Here is a 22659-nt window from a genome sequence, read left to right as displayed (position 1 = left end):
AGCACATATTAATTAAATCTAGAGAGCAGGCAAGATATCGCTTAAGGAGACCGTTTGTAAAGTAGAAAAACATGCAAAATCCTTATTTTGAAAAATCCCAAAATCCTTGTGGAGTTGTTCGTGTTTTGTACTAACATACACGAGCTAACATCCTAAGCTGCATAAGACGATTAAGCAATAATAAGGTTCTCGTGAAAACATGACGCTGTGTATGTCAATAATGTACCTTACTCCTGTTCACCTAACCAGCTAAATGGAATAAGCCGCTGACCGTGCGTTCGACAATGGCCGAGATCGTTAATTCGAAGGTGAATTATATTCGACGTTGATAACGGTGATAAATGACGGTGATAAATTGGCAGAAAATGAACCAGCCGCGTACATTGCGTCCTGTTATTAAATTAATAATTATTTGTGTCTTGTATGTTCGTCATAATAATGAACTGGGTAAGATGAAACCACGACTGATGATAATCTTGCTGTAACCGGTTGATCGCGCGGTATGCCATCTAAAAACTATTAGTGAATCCGTCAAGGACAGACGCCTCGTTAATATAACTTTAATAAGTCCTCTGGAACTCTCAGCCATTTTTCATAATATAAGGTCGGCATTTCGTGATATTTGATTTAATATCTGTGCCGTATCTCAATTAAGCTTTTACATATTTTATTAACATATTTTACTATGTTGAAGAAATAACATGAGCAAAAAACTGTTGAATTTTAATTAATTAATTTTTTTATACAAATATATATAAATGTATATCTTGGACGTGAAATAAATTCTACGGAATTAATGAATAATAATATATATTCTATTACAAACACTTTTAGTTGTGATTATACAGCTTTGCTTAAAACGCCTACATTCTTTGCTAAATTTCGTCTCTGACGACAATTGAATTAAACAAGATGTTTAAATGGTAGCGCGCTTTTAAAGTAAACGGAGAAAACTGAGAAACTTTACTGATGCGGAAGTCTTGCGTCTTGCAGCGACGTGCAAAACAGGGAATCCACTTGCATTAGTGTCTCCTGGATGCATAGTTCTCTCTCACAGCAACCTTACAATGGGGTTAGCAGCAGCACCTCCGGTAGTAACAAGTTGCCGGCCGCGAGATAATTTAAAGTACCTTTAAGGTCGGCCAGTCTCTGAACCAGGGCGGCTTCCATTAAACCCTCGTTTACGCGGCGCGATGCTGGAAGGAATAAGGATACGTGGACTAAAAAGAGCAGTCTAGGGAAGGGAATATTAAAAGGCGGCCTTGCGCTTCCTGATCTCATTTGCGTAAGTGCTGTTGTCTAACCCAGCAGTGACAATACCAGTAATACGCACAAGCAGAATTGTAGCTCCGTTTGTGATACTTGTTTGCTTAAGCCTTGAAATATCTCAGACCACATTTTACTTACATTACCGCAAAAAGCCATTCCTTTTTCCCTGGATGTAAAAAGACGTTTTAATTAAAAGAAAATCTTGCAGCTAGTTGCTATTACATTTTATATAATATCAACTTACTGTACCGTAATATTACGCTTTATTCTTGTATTTGTTTATTTAATGTTAGAATAGTAAATTTCACTTCCTATAAGAAGACATATTCTTACAGATTTCTATGTTTTTACTACATTCAAAATAAGAAAATAAAAAAATTTGATCCTCTGTAATGAGGCGAAAGAATTTAGTGAAAGGTCGTACAATATCACGAGTCTATAACGGGACTTTCTGAATTTTAATATTGAGTTATTTTAACATTGCGTTTCTTGTCACGTTTATGGTTGTCAGGAGTTGTACTATAAGACTGTTATTTGTATCATTGCTCTATGACCGGATAGAATTTTTAGGTTCTATACCGAGGTATCCGCAACGCAAGAGGTCGTGGAGTAAGTGGAAAGACCGGTGAAAGGTCAGATGTTCTGCGCGCTTGTGCGCTTATGCATGCCACGGAGGTTTGCGCAGGCAGGCATTCGCATATCCACCGGGCGTGAAAGCGGACTACAGTGGATGATGTCACGTACGAATTATTAGTAAAGTTTCCTATACCGTTCTCAGTACGGTCCGTTGTCACGTAGAGTGTTTTATGAGACGCACGCAAACACGATCGTCGAGTAAATACGAAACGTTATCACATGTTGTGACATTGTGACAATTATGTTATTCCCCTAATTTGGTTTCCAACAGTCTTAGAATGACGTGATATAATAGCAAAGAATAAATAGGTGGAGCCACACATATACAACTTTTATTATTACAAAAAACATTTTCTTCTCGTCAAAAGTATTTAAAAGAAAAAAAATATTAGTGCTGCAATATCGACTTTTTTTAATATGTAAAAGAAGAAAAGCGGAATCGTATGTCGTGTAGCGCTTAAGTGCAAGTTGAGCTCATAAGAATTTAACTTTGTCATTGTTTTCAATATGATTGAATAAAAAATTGCATATGATATTTATATCGAAAATACACGTGGCGAGCTTATTTTATTGACAATTCGCGAGCAAACTGAGATGTCTTAGGATTATCATCCACGGTACTACATATTTCGATTCCGATGCGCTCGATTTCATCTTGTTCGAGTGTCACGTATATTACATAGCACGCGAACGTGCTGTCACGGCGAAGTTCTTTCCATCGCATCCAACCTCATATATCGCTTTTAAATGCGTTTATTTCATTTTATTTTTGTTCACCTTCGTTCGCATCCACGTTGCAGGCGTAGCAATGGCATTTAAGCTGCAGGAGTGTGTTCTCTCACGCACGCCGCGCGAATTTACATTCGAGTAACATTTCGCGCGTTACATATATTAACAAAGGTACACAAAACGATCGTTCGCACTCCCATTACGTCAACGAAATAACATACAAACGATGTGAGCAGCGAATTGTGTAAATTACCGTAAAGTATTTTTTCTTATACAGATTTTGACACTTTCTGAAAGCAGCTTATTACGCGAAACGCGTGCTTCCGTCTTGCAAACTTCCCGACATTTTTATCTTCCTTTGTACTTGTAATAAAGGGAGAAACAAATGAGTTACGTAAACAATCTAACGTGTAGAATACATTACGAAATAACACTTCCAAAGGAAGTTTATCCTGCAGAATATCTTACTAATACATGTATATTTACAATTTCTTACTAATTATCGTTTCGTGACCTGTTTGGGATCTGAATAAATCGATATATAAAATTTTAGAAACTCTATAAGTAAAAAAATCTATCTTACTTATTTTTACAAAACTAATTTAAAAAATATTAACTTGTGTTTCTGAAATAAATGAGCATCTTTATACGCATAGGATAGGGTTTCTTAATTAGGAAATTCCGTAAATATAATGACAGACATCTGAAGATGTTCTTTCATGATGTTTACTGCCTAAAGAAAAATCTAAACATTTTCGAAGAATTTCTTTTTTATCTTGAAAATATAATGAATTTTTATAGAATTTATCTCAAAAAAGTTTGGAATTTACTTTCAAAAATAAATTCTGTCTCTTTCTGAAAACATTTCTTTCTTTAGTCATTTTTTGGATTATTTGTTTCTTTAAGCATTTATTCTGTAATGTAAAATATTGACAATCAATTAGCAATCAATACAGCACATTCTAGTATGTTTTCTTATGAAAAAGAATCAAGATGATAATATAAGACAATATCCAGCAAAATGGAATAGCTGATATGTATCTATCTTCATTGATTTTGTACACAGTGAACCTTCTCTATACTATCCTATAAGTTTCGCGGCTCCAATTGTAGAAAATGATAAATATACATTGTTTCATGGAATCCCTATCTTCTGGTAACTTTCAATATATATATATATTTTATATATATATATATAGTTTGTTTGCGTTGCTTGCACTTCAATTTATTTCAAAATTACATTAAAAATTCTCTAATTTTATCTAGAATTTTGAATAAAAATATCTAGAAAATCCGAGAGAGAAATTTTTACAAAATTTCAATAAACGTTCTATTTATTGAAATTTTGTATCTACCTTCATTGATTCTGAATTCCCTAATATCTCAATTTCAACAAAATTTGACTTGTGGAATTTCTGAAATAATCGACCAAATCTACAATAATCACTCAACAATTTGTTCTTCCTACACAGGTATAAATTTTGCGGTTCGCTACCAAACCATCTGGACGATAAAGATGCGCTGGATGACGATCGAGGGGATAATAATAATATCTCGTCAGAAAATGTTGGCGGAAATTTTGGCGGCACGTTACCACACAAGAAACGCTCGTTAGGAGTGCACTTCTCGGACAGCGGACCGACCGGCACTTTGGATCTCGTTAAACATCGATCGCAGGACTCTTTGGACGAGAACGATCCTTGGAGGTACGTGATAACCAAGAACAAGAATAATGTAATAACTATTCATTTCATATTACAGAGAAATACGATGCGCATTAGACGTTTGACATGTAGCCTCTGTTAGAATAATTAATTACCCGTAATAAATTCTTGAAATTTATCGCTCTTCACTTATGCACGCGATTCCGCATGCACATTTCATTGCCAGACTGCCGGGGATCGACGCGGACAGTGGCATGGCAATTTGGAGAATTCCGGGAATGTCCCTTTAAACTTCAATCTCCGTCGATCGATCGATCGATCGATCGATCGCGCATACTTTCATATCAAACGCGAACCTCCCTCGAAAGTTTTAACTTCGGACCTGACATATCCTTCGCGCGCGCGATGAACTTCCCGCATTTTCAAGTCGAGGAAATAGTTCTCCCGTCGACCCTCGGCACGAAATCGGGTCCAGCTTCCGGCGAACACGAGCGCGCAAAATCTTTCCCCGGTGGAAGATTAACCGCGAGCGATTCCGGCCTGATTCCAGGTATCAACAAAGTGACCTCGACCTCGTGCGAACCCGTCACGGTAACTTCGACTCGGTCAAGAGAAATCGCAGCGCCGACACTGTGCTGGTCGACTCTGGCAGAAGATACGGAGGTCGCGGTGTGTCCTCGGAGGACAGATGCCACCGAAACTCGGACCTCGACCTAGTCGGCACGCTGCCGAAGCGCAAGCAGGACGCTAGAAACGGCAGCGGCAGGAGTCTGCAATCGAACTCGTCGTCCTCACAGCCGTGCATAATGAACGCCACCACCGACGTCAATGACGAGCTGCTGATGAAGATGGTGCATAAGCCCGATTGTGAACTACTTAAGCATCGCCAGCAGCTCGGCAAATGCGTTGATTTAAAGCTGAGCAAACTGAGCGGCGAGCCACAGGATCAGGGATACGCGTCCGAGCGTTCGCCCGAGGACGAGCATCCACCGTCGTTACCAGGCCAGCCGTTTCCAAATGTGACACTTGGTAAGTCACTCACCGTGCCTTATTCGTGTAGCTCTTTTTATTATTAAAAAAAAAAAAAAATCGTGTGACAACGACATTCTCGTACTAGATACAGATCTTTTTTCCACGTCCTATACGACGTGGATTAAAACGTGAGTGCCTTTTCCCTGTGAAAAAGCATCCATTATCCGACACATAATTAACGCGCAATTAATATTCACTTGAGCATAATCAGCTTATTGTTAGCAAGCGATATTCACCGCGAATACTTAACGCCGTCCAATCGCGTGAGATATTCGTTCGCATGAAAGAACGATTCGTTCGAAGGGAAATCTGCGGGAGGATAGATACGTGTGAAAATGCGATCGCGCTTACACGGGGCTGATGTAACAGGATTTCGAAAGATATATATTAGGGAGGATGGATTGAACATGGGTAAAAACTTGCTTATTTTCGCTTTCGCGAATCTTACTTTAAATTGGGGATGGACTACCTGTATTCCCACGTGCGCGAGAAACTGTCACAAATTTTCCGAAGGTCGAGAGAGTTTCCCTTCTTCGCTACCGTAATAAATACCAGCGGCCTTGCCATGTGCAGTAACGAGCAGATGATAAAGATGAATGGCTCGAAGAGACGACAGATGAATGAAAATCGCGCTAGCCATGTAAATGGTCGATTAGCGGACAAGGCTAGTCAATTTCATATATAAGTCTCAGTTTTTCATTCAGGTTTTTCCATTAATTTATTCCTTTTTCACTCGTGATCTCCAAATAATGTAAACGTATAAATATAAACGTATAATGATTGAAATTTTTTATTTTAATTTGTGTATATTAACTATATTCTTAAATTTACATTTAAAAAAACAGCTGATTATACGTATACGAACCTACTACGTGTACTAACATTCTCAAATTGTTAAAAAATTAATCTTGCACAAGCTTTACGTAACAGATTATATGAAAAGTATACGTGTTAGATTATTACGCACGACAGTATTTTTTATGAGTTCCATAAACTTAATAACACGATAGTGTTCTTTCGTAATTTATAGTTTTTTTAACGAAATAGCTTGGCTCGTTGATATGCGATTAGATCAATCAATCATTCCTCATAAATTATCACTCGTCGCGCGCGTGAAGGAATAAATAATAATTTTCCATCGGCAACGTATAACACGGTTATAATACGGCTGCGATTAATTGTAATTTCCCTTGACTTGTCGATAAACCAACGAAGAATTTTGTTGCTTCAACTCGCCCATAATTCAGGCAAAACGTTTACACGATTCTATTAATTAGAATTCTCGTGATTGCACCAGACTCTAAGAATCCTGTCGAATTCAGACAAATCTACATAATTTTACATATAACATATGTCGAAATGGCTTCTGAGCCAGTTGTTCATGTTTGAAAGTACTCTCTCTCTCTCTCTCTCTCTCTCTCTCTCTCTCTCTTCAGAGAGAGAGAGAGAGAGAAGCTTGGAATGGATAATGCGTCATTTACTTTCGGCGTCAATTTTCGAGCGATTTGATCGATAGCCAGTCACGCGAACACTTTGCCATTCGCACGCTTTACACGAATGTGTCTATATCGTAGCGCGCGTGAAATCTACATATTTTCAATTTCAATCTCATGCATTTGGAAGGAGCTGTTCACCAAGCAACGCCGCTGACGAATGGGCGGAATTATTTTCGCGTGTTACTTTCCGTACCGTTGTTGCCGCGGCAATTCAGGAGGCAAACTCTTGCTTTTTAATAAATCAATTAAAAAATAACGCTTTTTTATTCACAATTTACTTAAAACATTTAAAAGAATGCTTTTCATTTTACATTTGCTTTGGCATATCAATTAACAGCAATTATTATTTTCATGAATCGTTTTTAACATGCAAATTTAACAATAAATATCATTTTTATGTGCTATTTTTTTAGATAACTTGTTTATACATATCAATATTGTACCAATTGTCCTCAAATGGACGAGAAAAAAATTCATATTTAGTATTTCATGCAGGAACAATCTGAACTGAAGGGACTGAAATGAAAACGTGAAAATATGACGCAAATTCGAGCAAGCCGTTCCAGCTTTCGACACGACAAAAAAATTCCATTCATCCCACTGAATATACTTCGGTGACACGATGACACGCGTCCTTAGGACGTTAATGGCACGATTTAACAACACGCCGTTGTTCATTGCGCCTGACGGGCAAGTTTCGTGGCGTAGTTATTACCCTTCCACCCACGCATAACGCTTGCGTGTATATTCTAGGACAGCGGTTCTCAAGACCGAAGCTGTACTCTATTACGCTTGCAAAAATTATTTATCGCGCCATACTTTATCGTCATAATTCGCGTTACGCGTCATATCTCGTTCGCTACGCGGGAAGAATAATTTTGTTGAAGTATCTAAAAATTTAGCTAGGTACAGATTTGAAAATTATTTCGGTTGGACCATCAAAATAATAAATATGTTGGAAACTCGAGCGTGATAAGCACAATGCTGCAAAAAGGTTTTATTATTATAACTACCAATTTCAGCGTAATTCTACATAATTATTTTGATGGTCCAAAAGAAAATTATTTTCAGATCTGCATCTAATTAAATTTTTTGTAGATATATGTTTTTCAGTAAAAATATATCCTTTCCGTGTTTACTCTGCTAAAGATTTCATTTCATCAAGAACATTTCGCGGTTTATCGTTTGATATTAAACAATTGATATTGCTATTTTCATTGAGCGATTTTTGTCGAAATGCATAGAAAAGCGCAGACTGTTCCTGCAATGCGGCGATAATCGTTCATACCGTCGATAATTCCACGGTTTGAGTTTACGCGAGCGCTTAACGGCCCTGTTACTATGACTTTACGAGAGAATTTGGGATCAACTGAAAAGCTCGGAGGATCTCGTGAGTCGCAAGTTGATGGTACGACCTTACCGGAATCGTCGGACGCTTTCGCACGTTCCGGACATATACGGTGGTATAGCGAATCAACCCAGTTTGAGAGACCCTGACCTAGAATATATACGCGGCCCTTTGTGAACAACTACGGCAGCGTGCGCTTTGTGCGGACTGGTATTTGCGACGGGATCCAGCCGGCTTCGAAATTACGGGGTTACCGGTAATATATTGCCGAAATGCGCGCAGCGTGTCGGTGAGAGTGTTAAAAATCGATGCGCGATAATTAAAAGTGCGGTCGGAGCGTATGCTGTTTTAAATTAAACCCCGAAGTGCCTCAGCTACTCTATCACCCAAACCCCTGGTCTATTAGCCGAAGAGCGACGCTTAATGAAACATTTTTATCTCGCAGCCGAAATGTGTACGTAATAAATAGAAAACGCGCGTTTTAAAGCACCATTTATCTTTCATCGCGTATACCTTGCGCGGAGAATGAGAATATTTAACTATGTTATATACGCAAACCTCACCGCGTTAACCATTACTTAGGCGAACATGGCTGAACTTGCGAAACTAATAAACAACTATCTAGCATTATACGATGCCCGTTATACACGAGCGTTCGATCTATCCATTTGCTTTTCGGGTTAACAACGCTGCGAAGAGTAAAGTAAACTTGTCAAATCGATAAACAGTCGAGACATTGCGATCCTTGTTATGCAGTTCTCACGGTTCTGCGATATGGATTGTTTATGTTCGTCATTGTGTCATAACAGAATTGTGCACTCGGGCGAGAAATATTCCGTTCACGTAATGGTTGGGGACTTGATTCAGGATTCTCCTCCTAATTCGAATACGAATGTCTATGACAGAACGTTGGCTTGAAACTCGAGACGACTGAGCGATTCAAATCTTGACAAGCTATCCGCATCCTGATACCTGCACGGAATACCCAAATTATGTATGATTCAAATCACATATGTGTATGTGATTAATAAAAAAATTGTTTTTAAATAAAGTATTCTTATGTTGGTGTTTTAGTGTTTTAAATGCATACATATAGCGTTTTGTTTATTGAAAATGTTTAAAACTAAAACATGTTTAAGAGTTTAAAAAACGAACGAGAAAAATAAAACATTTTAATATTTTAAAATTAAACACTTCTTTTATGAGCACACACTCTCCTCCTATGCGTGTTATTTTCGTTGATTGATGAGTAAACTTTGGCTTTGATCGGATGGGTGTAATTGAAATGAATAAAGACTGTTATAGATACAGAACCATCGCCGAGAAAATTGGTAGTAAATCTTGACGTGAATCGATGATAACGACGAAGGTTACGAGCCGTCTGAATACGTATCTAATTTCTCAACTGCTAGATTCCATCCCCCTCATAATCCAAGAGCTGAGAGGGATAGGATTGACTCTGGATTGCTTCGACCTGCCAATAAAATTAACCTCAAAACTACTGAATATCTCATATACCGGAGAAACTGGTAATCGAAAATTACCATTTCCACGAGATGTGTCAAAGTCGAGTATCATCGAGCAAGTAGTTTTCAACCGTGCCGCTATCATGTCAAATTTTCGCATCATCTCGCGGAAAAGAGAGACTGATTGTTTATCGCAAATGCCATTCAATCCGCAAACGATCTCTCTCGCCCAGTTTGGTATCGCCTTCTTTTGCTGACATTGTACGTTTTCTAAGTCAAGATTGTGCGCTATTGATCGTGCGGCCATTGCACGACCACTCTCGCCTTATTTCGCCGATCTGGGTCACTTCGATGTACGTTCCATGCGTCTCACCTATTGACCCATTTGTATGGCCGCGGGCTGCTGGGATGTTATCGAAGGGTAGGAGCAGGAAATGGTTAACTATATATTGTTTCACGGTTTTGGCGCGGAATTCGGATTCTCTACACGGATTACAAGGTCGATGCCGCCAGCATCACAGTGAGTTAATTTCGCTACTTCTGACACAATGTTGCACTGATGACCAACTGACCCTAATGCGAAGGCCGTGGGATGCTGGACGGTATTTTCGGCACGCTGGATATCTTTCTTAATTTGGAACAATGTGCGCGATCGTTCATTGAAAGAAAATATAACCAGGAACTGTCTCAATATTTATCGGTCTAAAATTATTTTTAGATGTTAAATTATTACTTGTATACTGTATATCTTGTATATATATCTTTTAAAAAGTATTTGATGTAATGCTAATATATAATTAGAGAAACATTGATGATTGTAAAGTATTGTAGTCATTGTTATGAACAATATTCCTGCCTCTTGAAACAAACTACCTTCCGCATGTTTCTTTGAGAACACATACAATATTTAAAATATGATAAAAAAATAAGAGATAACAAATTTAATATATGTAAAATAAATATTAAAAGACAACATCTGAAACAAAGACTTATTTATTTAATAATTATTTTTAAACAACACGTTGTGATATGTGTGTATTATGACCAGAATAAGTTATAATACATATCGTATAACCCGATTTCATTCTACTTTTTGTTTTATCTTTCTTCTTATTTCTATGTATAAGGCAAGTATATTACTTTTTATACATATACATATATTTATCTTATTTATTACACTGAGAAACAAGATTCCTGTTTTGAATAAATCTAAAATGGGATACCAGAATAATATTCTTATATACTTTTAGCTACTGAAAAGAAGATAAAAGATTTTATCATCTACAGATTTTGTGAAAAATGGAATCAAAGAGGGAGAGAAAAACGATGATTTTGAAGGTTTTTATGACGTTGAATTTTTTTATGACGCAGAATTGACAGCAAATTTGTTATATAAATTTAGTTAATGCTATGTAAAAGTATCAACTTTTATTACTAGTTTTAAAATGTATTTTATTTTATTTTAATATACGATTTTTTGTTTTTGAGATATAGCAATTGAAATTTTTTTATTTAATATGAATAATTTTATAACACAGAGGTCATTTCCGCGTATATTTTTCCCTAAAAATGTTATCTCCGTTGATTACGAAAAGATTCAAATAGTATTTTACAATCACGGATTATTCGGCAGGTATTGAAAAGTTTCAAAGTCTAAATAGGATTGGCCCGCGCTGATTCTATTTTCTTCGTGCTGAAATTTATTTTACAGCTCGCTCAAATTCACTAAAATATTACAACGGTTTATTTCCGAGGGAGATGCACGCGATCGTTACATTTGCAATTGATTTCCCTTACGCTGGGAAATTGAGAAATGAGGTGGAAAATGAAAGGGAAAGTAGAGTGGAAAAGGGGTTACTGGCATGTAATATTCCAATATGTATTATAACTCATCCTCGTTATTATAATAATGCACACATATAAAATTGTTTAAAAATATTTATAATAATTTTATGTTAATTAATAAACATTTATAATAATTTTGTAAATAAATAAACTTTGTTTGAAATTTTCTCTTTATTTAATTTTATATTATTTGATTCGTTATTTTTTATCTTTATTACAATTTATCTTTATTACATTTATATGTTTTTAAAAATACGAAACATAAACCGCTTTGAGAGATAGGCTATTGATTCTAAGAGAATCAAAAGGAAAGCTAAAATAAAAGATTTGTTATATTATACATATAAGATTTTTTTCAGATATAACTTTATGCATAATAAATCCATAATTGAGTGTCATTAGAGAATTGCAAAGAAATGGCGCGTGTAAAATATCGCCATAGAATCTCTACGGGATTTTATCCGCAGCTTCTTTATGCAAAAGCTGTAATTTCTGTTCGCTGTTCGAAGGTAATGATCCTGGAAATTGAAATCCTAGGAGAACACTTTCGAGCAAAAGGCCGCGATGGAAACTTTCGGCCTGTTCGATCGCAATACACTCAAAAAGGAAGGTAGAACTTTACGGTTCGTTCTTGCAACTTCCGCACATTGTACGCCCCTAATTGGTCTAATAATTCCCCCGGTAAAAACAAAGAAAATTCGTAACGCGTTGAATGCTAATGAACGAGTAGAAAGAAAAACGACTCGTTTTCCGAAGAATGGCTAAATGGTGCTCGTCTCGCGATCTTCTCTCGCCTTCGTTTATTCACAGACAGAAAGATTTACGGCAAAAAAGTAATTTTTTTTTATTTCCAACCGCGCGTTTAAATCCTTAAAAGCAGCTTTGTGTGTAAATCACCGCATATTACATAGTAATATACAAACATAAGTATTTGCACATGAAAAGCTAATTATTTTTCAATGTGGTTACAAAAGAAAACTGAAATGGCAGATATCATATTGTAATACCTAAGATTTTACATATTTTACAAAAAAGATGAAAAATACACTCACTAAGATAAAAGAATTTAAACGAAGAGATTGAGATTTTCAACTTCTTTCATATCGATCATCCTTTGTCATGATCCATCAATTCCGATGAACAATAGAAAAACATCGAGACTTAATTCTCATCCAGGCCCGGCTCCACCCTTGGCACGAAGGTAATTTCCGATCGACGACCCTTGCCTCGTTTCTGCGCGTGCAGGCGGGGATCGCAATTCGTCAGGAAATCCGCCGCCAACTCGGAGGTACGTCGCGTGGCGTGTCATGGCATATACGTGCTATATTTCGTGGCCAGCCCGTAATATGCCGCAGCATGAATAATTTCGCCAACCGATTGCCTAGCTAATACGACGACCCTCGCCGGATGCGCTACACGGTAGAGAAATTTTGGTTCTTCGACTCGACGGGGTTGGTATGCGCCGAGTCAACCGCACTGAATCGGCTACCGGGTAATTTCCGACAGGTTGCTGTTACACTAGGGTAGCACCAGGGTAGCACCAGGGCCGGCCACAAAGATTAAGCAAACGACGAGAGAGAGAGAGAGAGAGAGAGAGAGAGAGAGAGGCGCATTATGCAATCGGCATTAGCAATTCTATGTATTTGAAACCGGCTGAATTATGAAAAAGTCAAGAGATGTGTGAAAATTTGTATGATAATATATTAAATGGAGAAATCAGCTAAGCAGTCATTGAAAGAATAATCGATTTGGATAAGAAAGCGTAATCGGTATCGTTGCATATACAATTATGTATACTTAACATAAACTTAAATAAATGGCAAATTGTCTAAAGATAAAGTATGAAAATTAACATATGTATGAAAAGAATGACGTAAGCTTCATTAAACGCTGTCGCATAAAAAGGATATAAATCATTATAAAAAGATATAAAAATTGGAAGAAAGATTGTGTGCTATAAATCAAATTCTCTCTAATCTAAACTTTGATCGCACGAACTTAGCAATCTTCTCAATCAGATATAATACTTTCTGCTTTTCATTGCCTGAGCTTGCACTTTTTTAATCACAATTAAGATGTATCTTTAGAATCTTAAAGAAGTTTCGCAAATCATACTTGCATGTCCCGTCTGATTTATGCAAACTGAGAAACAGAGGATTTCGGTTCCTCCTTCACGAGAACCCATCGACACAAAGCTCGACCCTGAGTAGCATGCCGTCGGAATAGCTGCGGACATCCGGGTTTCCAGGTACGACCGCCTTCCTGTTACCCTCCCGCTCGTCGAGTAATTCATTGCCCGACTGATGGCGATCGCGTTATCGCAGTTTAATGCCCTCTCGTTTCGCATTAATGTTGAAGTCGGCAAGTTGTGTGCGGCGCCGCTTGTGTGTGCACGCGGAACACCTCGTCCCTAGAAATTGTCGTCGATCATTATTCCGCGCGATCGCGTGCCGTGGATTTCCCGGTCCGAGGAATCGGTAATGAACGTTGGAAACATGGCGCGATAAATACGCTTCGCCGAACGCATTCCGATTTGCGATCCGCCAATGCGCTAGTTAATATAACAGCCAGCTCGGCCAGGAAGAGCGACACCGCGCCATGCACCCAGCCGCTAGCGTTTGCTAGCGAATATTCGGTTGGTTTTCCTATTTAATCCTTCGCTTGATTATCTCCCGATTTCTTCCGCACTAGTCAATACGCTTCCGCTGAACGAAGCGTTGCACCACGAAATAAAAGCTAATTGAAAACTGCTGGAAGAGAGAGAGAGAGAGAGAGAGAGAGAGAGAGAGAGAGAGCTCCTTTTCCAAAGTGAACTTCTTTTTCAAAAGATCTTGAAGAATCACCGGATGTTCTTTTATCCGTGAAGTTCTGATAAATGACGATCAATCAATATGACAAAATTTTCGACAAAATATGATGGATTTATGTAACAACGATAAATTTGTGAAGTCGATTTTTCATAAGAAAGATTCATAAGAAGATCAGCGATTATTTCAAAATTCTGATCTCTCTCGAGATGGGATTTCTACAATTAATCGACTTTGCAGAAATATCGTGAATTATCGAGGTTGTGTGTCAAGTATTATCCAACTAAATCCGCTCTTTTCTCTATTATCAATTCATCTCCATAATTCTCTTCCATTATTATAATTTGAGAACGGCAAGCGTACGAAAGTTCGTCGTTGCCGATAGAACCGCGGACTTTTAACTCTTTCTCGTCTCCACCTTACGATGAGGTTTAATAAAGCGCGTCATTAATCACGAGGTGCGATAACGGGAAACGTGTGTTAACAGTGTAGCACTACCGAGAGCAGGTCAATGGAACACTCAACCGGATTTCCGATCGGCGGACGGGCTTCCAGATTTAACCGCAATGTTCTCTCCCAACCCTCTTAGATAATTTATAGTTGACCTGATGGCGATCGCGTTATCGCGATTTAATGTCTCATCCCCCGCATCGCCATTATATATATATATATATACACACACACACACACACACACACACACACACACACACACACCGATACTGCTCCTTTATCGTCTTTATTGCTATTTTTATTTGCTATATTGCAAAGAGCACAATTGTGACGACTACTTTTTAAGCAACCTCCAATTTATAATTAGGATGATTGAGAGAAAATGGTGCAATGTTCATGCAATAATATCGTTTATAAGAATAAATTAAAACCTGAATAAATTAAAATATATCAGCGAGCAGCAATAGTCGCGAATAGTATAAATTGTATAGTTCATCGTAGTATTCACGACATTTGTTCCAGACAGTCATATTTCTATTATCAAGTATAATACTGAAATATCATTACGCAAGTATCGAGTTTTTGCTTTTATGTTTTCTTACGAGATTTAATCGAATACATAAAAGAATACTTTATATGTCCAACAGCAAGATAATATCGTGTTTATTCGAATTTAATCCATATCATATATATTTTCTTCTGTACAATTCGCACCGCTTATACGGGAAAGCCCTTGGAGCTTTAATAACGTTCTCCTATCTCACTTGACGACGTATCGATCGAATGAAATTACGACGATATCCAACCATGTGCAGATTTTTGTTCTTTATTACGTTATAAGAAACGTTTCTGAAGAAGAAAGAGCGGAAACACGAGGCGCAAAGAATTGCGAGTCAACGATCAACGACTGCTTAACAGTTCCCTTAACGAGAAGAAATGATATCTCACTTTCACCTCAGAGACTGGTAATTTTCCTTGATTTTCCGCCAATTTACGCGCCAGAGAAGACGGACTTCTTAATTTATACAATATAATAACGTAATCATTTACTGTCGAGATTAATATTATGGTAACGTACGTCACGCATCACTTGTAACATTAATGCAATGTGATAGATCATGCAATGACGCTAATTTGCGACAAATGAATGCCAACGTGAATTATTCAGAGAACATTTCACCGATGATATGAATGTTTGATTTCTATGTTTGACAATTTATAATATTACAATACAATTGTTACGAATTAATAAACAAAAATGTTAAATAGGAATGCTAGTAAATAAGAAAAACTGTATTTTTCAGTATCCGGAATATTTTATTTTAACCCTTAAATGCCTTTTCAATATGATATATTCGGCTTTCTTTTTCTGATACTTTTACGAAAATTATAAATAATTGAAATGGATGGGTATAGCATACCGGTGTTCTCGTAGTGTGGCGTTTAAAAATTAATAAAGCATTTAGTTTATTATTTCAATATTTAATATTAAACATATTTTTTTAAACATAATTTATCAAAGTCAATTTTTTAGAATTATAAAGGAACCTATCATTTATTCCAACAGATTTATTTTACGATAATTAACACTCATGGAGATATATCGCTCGTATGATCACAAATGAATATATGTCGATCTTAGAAAAATTTTAGGAAGGACACGGTCGGTTTCCCGAGGATCGAACATTTTTCTCTCGATCGCATCCGTTGCATTATGCTTCCATGCATTTTTCGAGATTATTCTTCCTGAAGATAACTCTTACCAGATTTTAGTATGCCATGCATATTCCGAGATTCGTTCAATATTTACGATCGCTGACTTGATAAATGACAAAACATCCAAAAACGTCTCAACGGCGATGCACGAGCATAAGAGGATCACATGTAATAAATGATAGACGCGATATCTCGCGATCACGTGTAACGTGAACTGAGGACTCGCTTCTTCCCTTCGTCTGGTTAGAAACGAAATATTTCTCGATAAATTTCGCCCATGTCCTATGTGACCGTAAACTCGAATAGTGCTTTGGTGCACATGTCACTGACACACGTTAAAACGGAAACGACCACGAATTGTAGCTCTTTTTGGAATAGTTTTTTTATTAACGGAAAAAAAATGTATATGTGAATACGGGAACATTAATGTTGAGCTCGTGACTTTTACACGTGAAAATCTTGCTTCAGTTTGCTTTATCGACTAAAAAATGTACACACGGAAAAAACGGTTTCGCTGAAGTAACTAAAAATTCAGCTAGATGTAAAAATAATTTTGTTGAATCATTAAAATAATTATATAGAACACTAAGATTCTAGTTTGAACGTCCTACAGAATTATTTTAATGGTTCAAAAAAATTATTTTCATATCTGTATCTATAGCTAAATTTTTTAGTGCTTCAATAAAATTGTTTATACCTTTCGCATAGTTTTTTATCGACTAACTATTCTTAAAATTGATTTTTGATATATACTATAAGATATTTTTTAGATAAGTTTATCCTCCCACTTTCCTTGAGATATGACTTTGATATATCTTTCAAAAAATTAAAACCGATTGAAAAATGATCATCGGAAGTAGTAAACACAACGATAATTTCTGCTTGAGTGAAATTGTACTTTGTCGTCACGTAAATCTAAAAGCTATTAATCGATCGGAATATTTGAAGAAGGAAAATGAATTTTCGCGATCGAATCATTCGAACTATGGAATAAGATTAATTAATTCCTCGATTATCCACCGAAGCTTAATTACTGCTGAGAAAATTGTCCCGGTTCCATGACGGAAATATAATCCACTTCTTACGGCCTAGACCTCGTTTTATTGTACCCGTTTTGCCTCAATTCGGAACTGCCTCACAAAGTGATCCTTGATAATTATTATCGGAACGGTGGAATAGCAAAAAAGTGAAACCCGCCCGAGATCGATCGAGAGATAGGCACGGCAATTGGCGCAATTGAACTTAGCTATCGTGACGATTCCGCAGTTAATATGAGTCATCGGAAATATTCCCAAGTTATATTCGCCGAAAGTCTAAGAGGCTTTATCTGATAAATTTATCGCTTGCAACATTTTATTTTTGCAATTATCAGGAAACGGCTACTAACACTTTTTTGCTATTAATTATCTGAATGGACCGACCGTGCAAGTGACTCAATCCAGCGTCACGCGATCGGCATGTACATACGTCGCGATATGTGTAGAAACCGCATGAGATCTAATCTCATTAAAACCACGTCGTATCTCGGCGTTAATAATCGAATGGCTTCTTCTGCGAAGTCATCTGCAACACGCAGATACGATTATCGGTGTTTAATTCAACTACTTATAAACATCCTTAGTGCTATTCGACGTCGCAACGAGACACTTTATTTATTAGAACATTCGACGAGAGATTACGCGCTTAACGCGTATCGTAATTCAAGTTAATTTCTAATGTTACAACACGAGAAACGTGTTGACGGATAGATCACTGTAGCGTAACTCAAATAAAAATGGGCCGGCTATGATTCATCCTGATTCATAAATGATACTCGAAAATTCGCGCTCGTCCAGCCACAGGGGAGCTAAATGCACGCAAACCGCTTAGTCGCTCGTCGTCCTTTTATGAATCGTAAATTTTACAGAGATATTTCTAACTCTCTCTCTCTCTCTCTCTCTCTCTCTCTGAAATCCGACTGTTTTCCGACAAGATTTCGTACGTATTCGTTAGAATTCTTGGCAAGTCGTACAATCTTTCAACGCGAATTACTGCTCCACACATATGTACGTTAATTAAATTCGTATTTCAAGAAGGATTTAGATGCAAATCAAAAGGAGACAACTTTTAATCTTTATAAATAATATTTTACGAATATGTTTAGTGTGCATAAAATACTCATACTTTCCTCTTACAAGATATCGAATTTGACGATGACTCTTATTCCCCAGCACATCTAAATGCAACAACTAAATTAAAGGATTCGCAAAATAACGTGTAAAAAAGTCTATTAGTAGCGAGGTTGCTAATGATAATTCGCAGCATGTAGCCGACGATAACAGCAACCGCGGTAAATTGAATGTAAGAGTCTCGGAGATAATGGTCTCGTCTTTATTGAGAGTATCTTACAACTACGGCCGGCAGTGGAAAAGTAATGGTCTGCAGATACTACCCTTCCGAATAGTTGAAATATCGGCTTGTCAGAAATTCTGGAACTAGAATTGCATTCCGCCGCTCCCCTTCACCGGCTATCCTCCGTTTTCTCGTAAGATTACTTAATTTATCTTTGTAAGTTGAAGTTTATACCGCCCTATGCACTGCATCCACAGTTTATTGTATAAATCTTATTAAAACTCGTATAATATCGTCTCCGTCGTATATAAATCTGATTAAAAATGGAATATTTACATCGTTTTGTCTCTCTCGAAAGCGAGACTTTCGTGCTGAAAATTTCATTGGGTTTGCTTTTGAAAACTTAAACTATAGCGAAAACATTTACCCTGCGGATAAATTAATTGCAAAAAGATCTCGTCTCTCCTAGCAGAAGCGTAGTATTATTGAATTACACGAAATTACAAGAAATTGCCATCGGCAAAGAAACGCTTCGCAATAGCCGCTGAGGATATTAGAATTGGCATAACGAGCCAGTCACACACGCTCGTTAAGTGCGTATTTGTTCGTCGCACTAACGACATTAGAGTTCTTGCTCCGAAATAACCGCGCTCGCCATTAGACGATGCATTTTTCGCCAATGAAAAGTTGCAACCTCGGTCTAGAATGTCGATGACGAGAAAAACCGAGAGTGACAGGGGTGGCAAAGGGAACGGCGGGTGAAAGAGGAAAAATGTGTCACAGGCAATCTGCACGTAACGAAGCCAGCATTAAAGACCGGTACTACCGGGGGATTGAAACATTCATACTTCTGTACATTTCGTCCTGTTTACACGCTCTATCGCGCTCTTTGAAGGTTCCATTTTACGGCCAACATCGACTGTCGCTTTTCATGAATTTAATTACAATCTCGACAAAAGTTCGTCTATATGAATTCCTGGACATCGAGTAAGGGTGTTCTGAAAAATTTACTTTTCATTTTTTTTCTATCAGGTCGGCAATATCATTAAGTTCCTATCAATAGATGCGTCTTTCGCGCAATATAAATTGCAATATGCATAATGATGAACCGCTTGAGATTGAATCACTTGAGATAAAAGGAAGCATTCTCTTTTCTATTTTTTTCTTTGAATTTCATTCTCTTTGAATAGAAATAATTCACCATTATACAATTTGGAGACTCATCTATACTGCACTAAAAGCGATTCTATTATTGAATGAGTGGAGGATTGGGGCTTTAAAAGAAGCCTCCAACTCCACCGGATGGTAATCCTCACGCCAATGTAACGGCGAATATACGGCGAATATAATCAGTAGTGAGTTTGTTAGACCCGTAAATATCGGTATCTTCATCGCGAACAGTGGACGGTATTCTGCTATCTCGTAATGGATTCCAGAACGGACGTTACACATGTGTTGGGTCGTGTCGTTTGTACGTTCACCTCGGAAGGTATCCTCCTCTTTTACGAATCCGCCCGTTACAATCCGCTGACCTTCCCCCTCCCTTAATCCTAAATGCCGACGTAGACTTAATTAAACGGCCGCCCACTCTTGCATATAACTGATCGTTTCCTTAATCGGATCGTTTTTACTGTCTGCGGATGTAGGGCGACATAGAGCATGCACGTAGACTGGGAATTGAGTTAGTCGCGGCTCGAGGGACGCGTCTAATCCACCCGAAGTGACATGCACGTCTCCTTCTCATCGTCCTGCATTTATTTCAGTAAACCTAAGGGAGACAGAAGACAAGAGTGTAGTACGCGTACTTGCAGTGCGGTACGCCTCATGTGACGTAAAATACGGATGCACCGGAGTAGTTCCGCATTTGTTCCGAGTTGCATCAGGGATAAACTGTCATGATTGGCGGTGCAACTCGAGACGACGGAACATACTTTATGCCGGTTTATTTGGCTTCTAGTCTTAGTGACAGCTTTGATTAATTAATAGCTAGTTGACATCTTTAGTTGCTTCTTGAGAGAATATGAGAGGGTTTGCACGACTGTATAAATATAGAAATGACATTTCAGCAGTTATGATTAATTAATGCCATTGAAACTTGATAACACACGCAAAACTTGATTACTTGATAACAACTTGATTAATAACTAAGAGTTAAATTAATTATATAATTTGAATAATACAATTAATAATATTTATAATGAAAGAGTGTTATTAAATTGACTGCTAAGTTTAATGAAATTTACATAGTTCATATTTAATAGACGATTATCATATTTAGTTTATGTTTAATAGATAATCATTTATTTTTAATAGACGACCGCAAAAGAATTTATCACTGTAGAGTTTGCCTACCAAAGTTAAACCGTAATGACTCTTAGAATACGTGGGAGTAGAGAAATTATCGCTCTTTGGCAGGTAGTTTCCAAAGTGCAACCCCTTTGTCAGCACCGTTATCTTAATTGTGGTAGTCATATATGCACGGTGGAACAATGTACACACGTGGAATAGAGTGACACAAGAAAATTGTCACTCCCAGATTCGTCGAATCGTCCGTCCAATTTCGCGAGGCGTTTTAGCAAATGATCGAGGAATTCAGTGAACGTGAATCCTGCAATTTCGAAGCGATTCCAACAATGGCCATTCTCTCTCTCTCTCTCTCTCTCTCTCTCTCTCTCTCTCTCTCTCTCTCTCGGAAAGAGTGTGACACTGTGTGACTCCAGACAATAACGCGGCGAACGTAAATTACCTCTTCGCAAGGTGGCGAGCGCGGGAGAAGCTCCGATTTGAATAGTGAGCAAAGTGAACAAAGTGAACAATACGTACGATATGTCAACTGAATTGGGTCAATATCCGGTATATGGTGAGTCATCCCGAAGTCGTTTCGCATTAATTTCTATATAAAAAATATTCGAATTGCGTAAATGAATCTCTTATGGAGCCATAAAACAAAACCGATTATATCGTTCTATCAAACTTTGCGTTAACTCTGATTTTTTTATTTACTGTATTTTATTGTATATTAACAATATATTTTAATTATAATGCAATATAAATCCGTCATATAAAAAAAATATGAAGATATATAATTGTATAAAACAATAGTTTATCTGAACTAAATAAATAGAATGTTACACGTGGCGTTCAGCAAAAAAAGTGGTTTTGCAATATATTATTGTAAGATTTTTTTTTTTCAATATGATTCACTTATTTAGATCCAATGAGAAATTAAGGGTAAGAACCAATCATAATAAACAATCTCGCAATAGTTCTAAAAGTTTCTTTTTTCTGCTATATTTGTTCATTGATAACGCAATTATTAATTCCGTGTAATAAGGAATAAACATAGATTTATATTTTGCATCCAATAATCTACAAAACGAAGAGAACTCTTTTGAATAAAACATCATCCCCTCAATTGCAAATTTGTTTTAGTATTATGTCGCTTCGAACTTCTAATGAATTGAATTCTGCATTAGGTTTGCTGTGGTTGTCGCGGCATTTTAATTGGCACTAAGTGGCACAACGCTCTGCTTTGTAACGCAGGCACTTCAGCTTTAAACGGTAGCGCAATGCAAACAACACGTGGCATAGTTACATAAAATCAAAGTTTCCTAAAATCAAACAATCGCTCGTGTGATCGCTGCAACTGTTAGTGAATTTCGACAATGTGCATCACCTGCAAATACGTCGGAGAAACGACATGAACTCGCGTGCGTGTAGTGCGCGCCGTGTTTACACACATTTCAGAAACATGTCCTCCGAGTGCCACGAAAATTATGACTGACAAGGCGTATCCTGCGAAAGCTGCTGCAGCAGTTGAAATATGCACGCAGTACATACGTGCAGTAGTGTTGCACGGAATCACCGT

General features: G+C 37.4%; 1 protein-coding gene across 1 annotated transcript in view; it reads left to right on the top strand.

Moving 5' to 3' along the window:
• Positions 1 to 22659, top strand: part of LOC108752866 — a 114697-nt gene that overhangs the window by 82311 nt on the left and 9727 nt on the right. The window contains exons 3-4 of the mRNA XM_018494033.1: positions 4107 to 4340; positions 4849 to 5327. Of these exons, the coding sequence (XP_018349535.1) occupies positions 4107 to 4340; positions 4849 to 5327 (713 nt within the window). The remainder of the gene's footprint in view (positions 1 to 4106; positions 4341 to 4848; positions 5328 to 22659) is intronic.

This window comes from Trachymyrmex septentrionalis, unplaced genomic scaffold (genome assembly GCF_001594115.1).
Source record: "Trachymyrmex septentrionalis isolate Tsep2-gDNA-1 unplaced genomic scaffold, Tsep1.0 scaffold62, whole genome shotgun sequence".
NCBI lineage: Eukaryota > Metazoa > Arthropoda > Insecta > Hymenoptera > Formicidae > Trachymyrmex > Trachymyrmex septentrionalis.
Note: the sequence above shows the minus strand (reverse complement) of the source record. Positions and strands in the feature narration are given on the sequence as shown.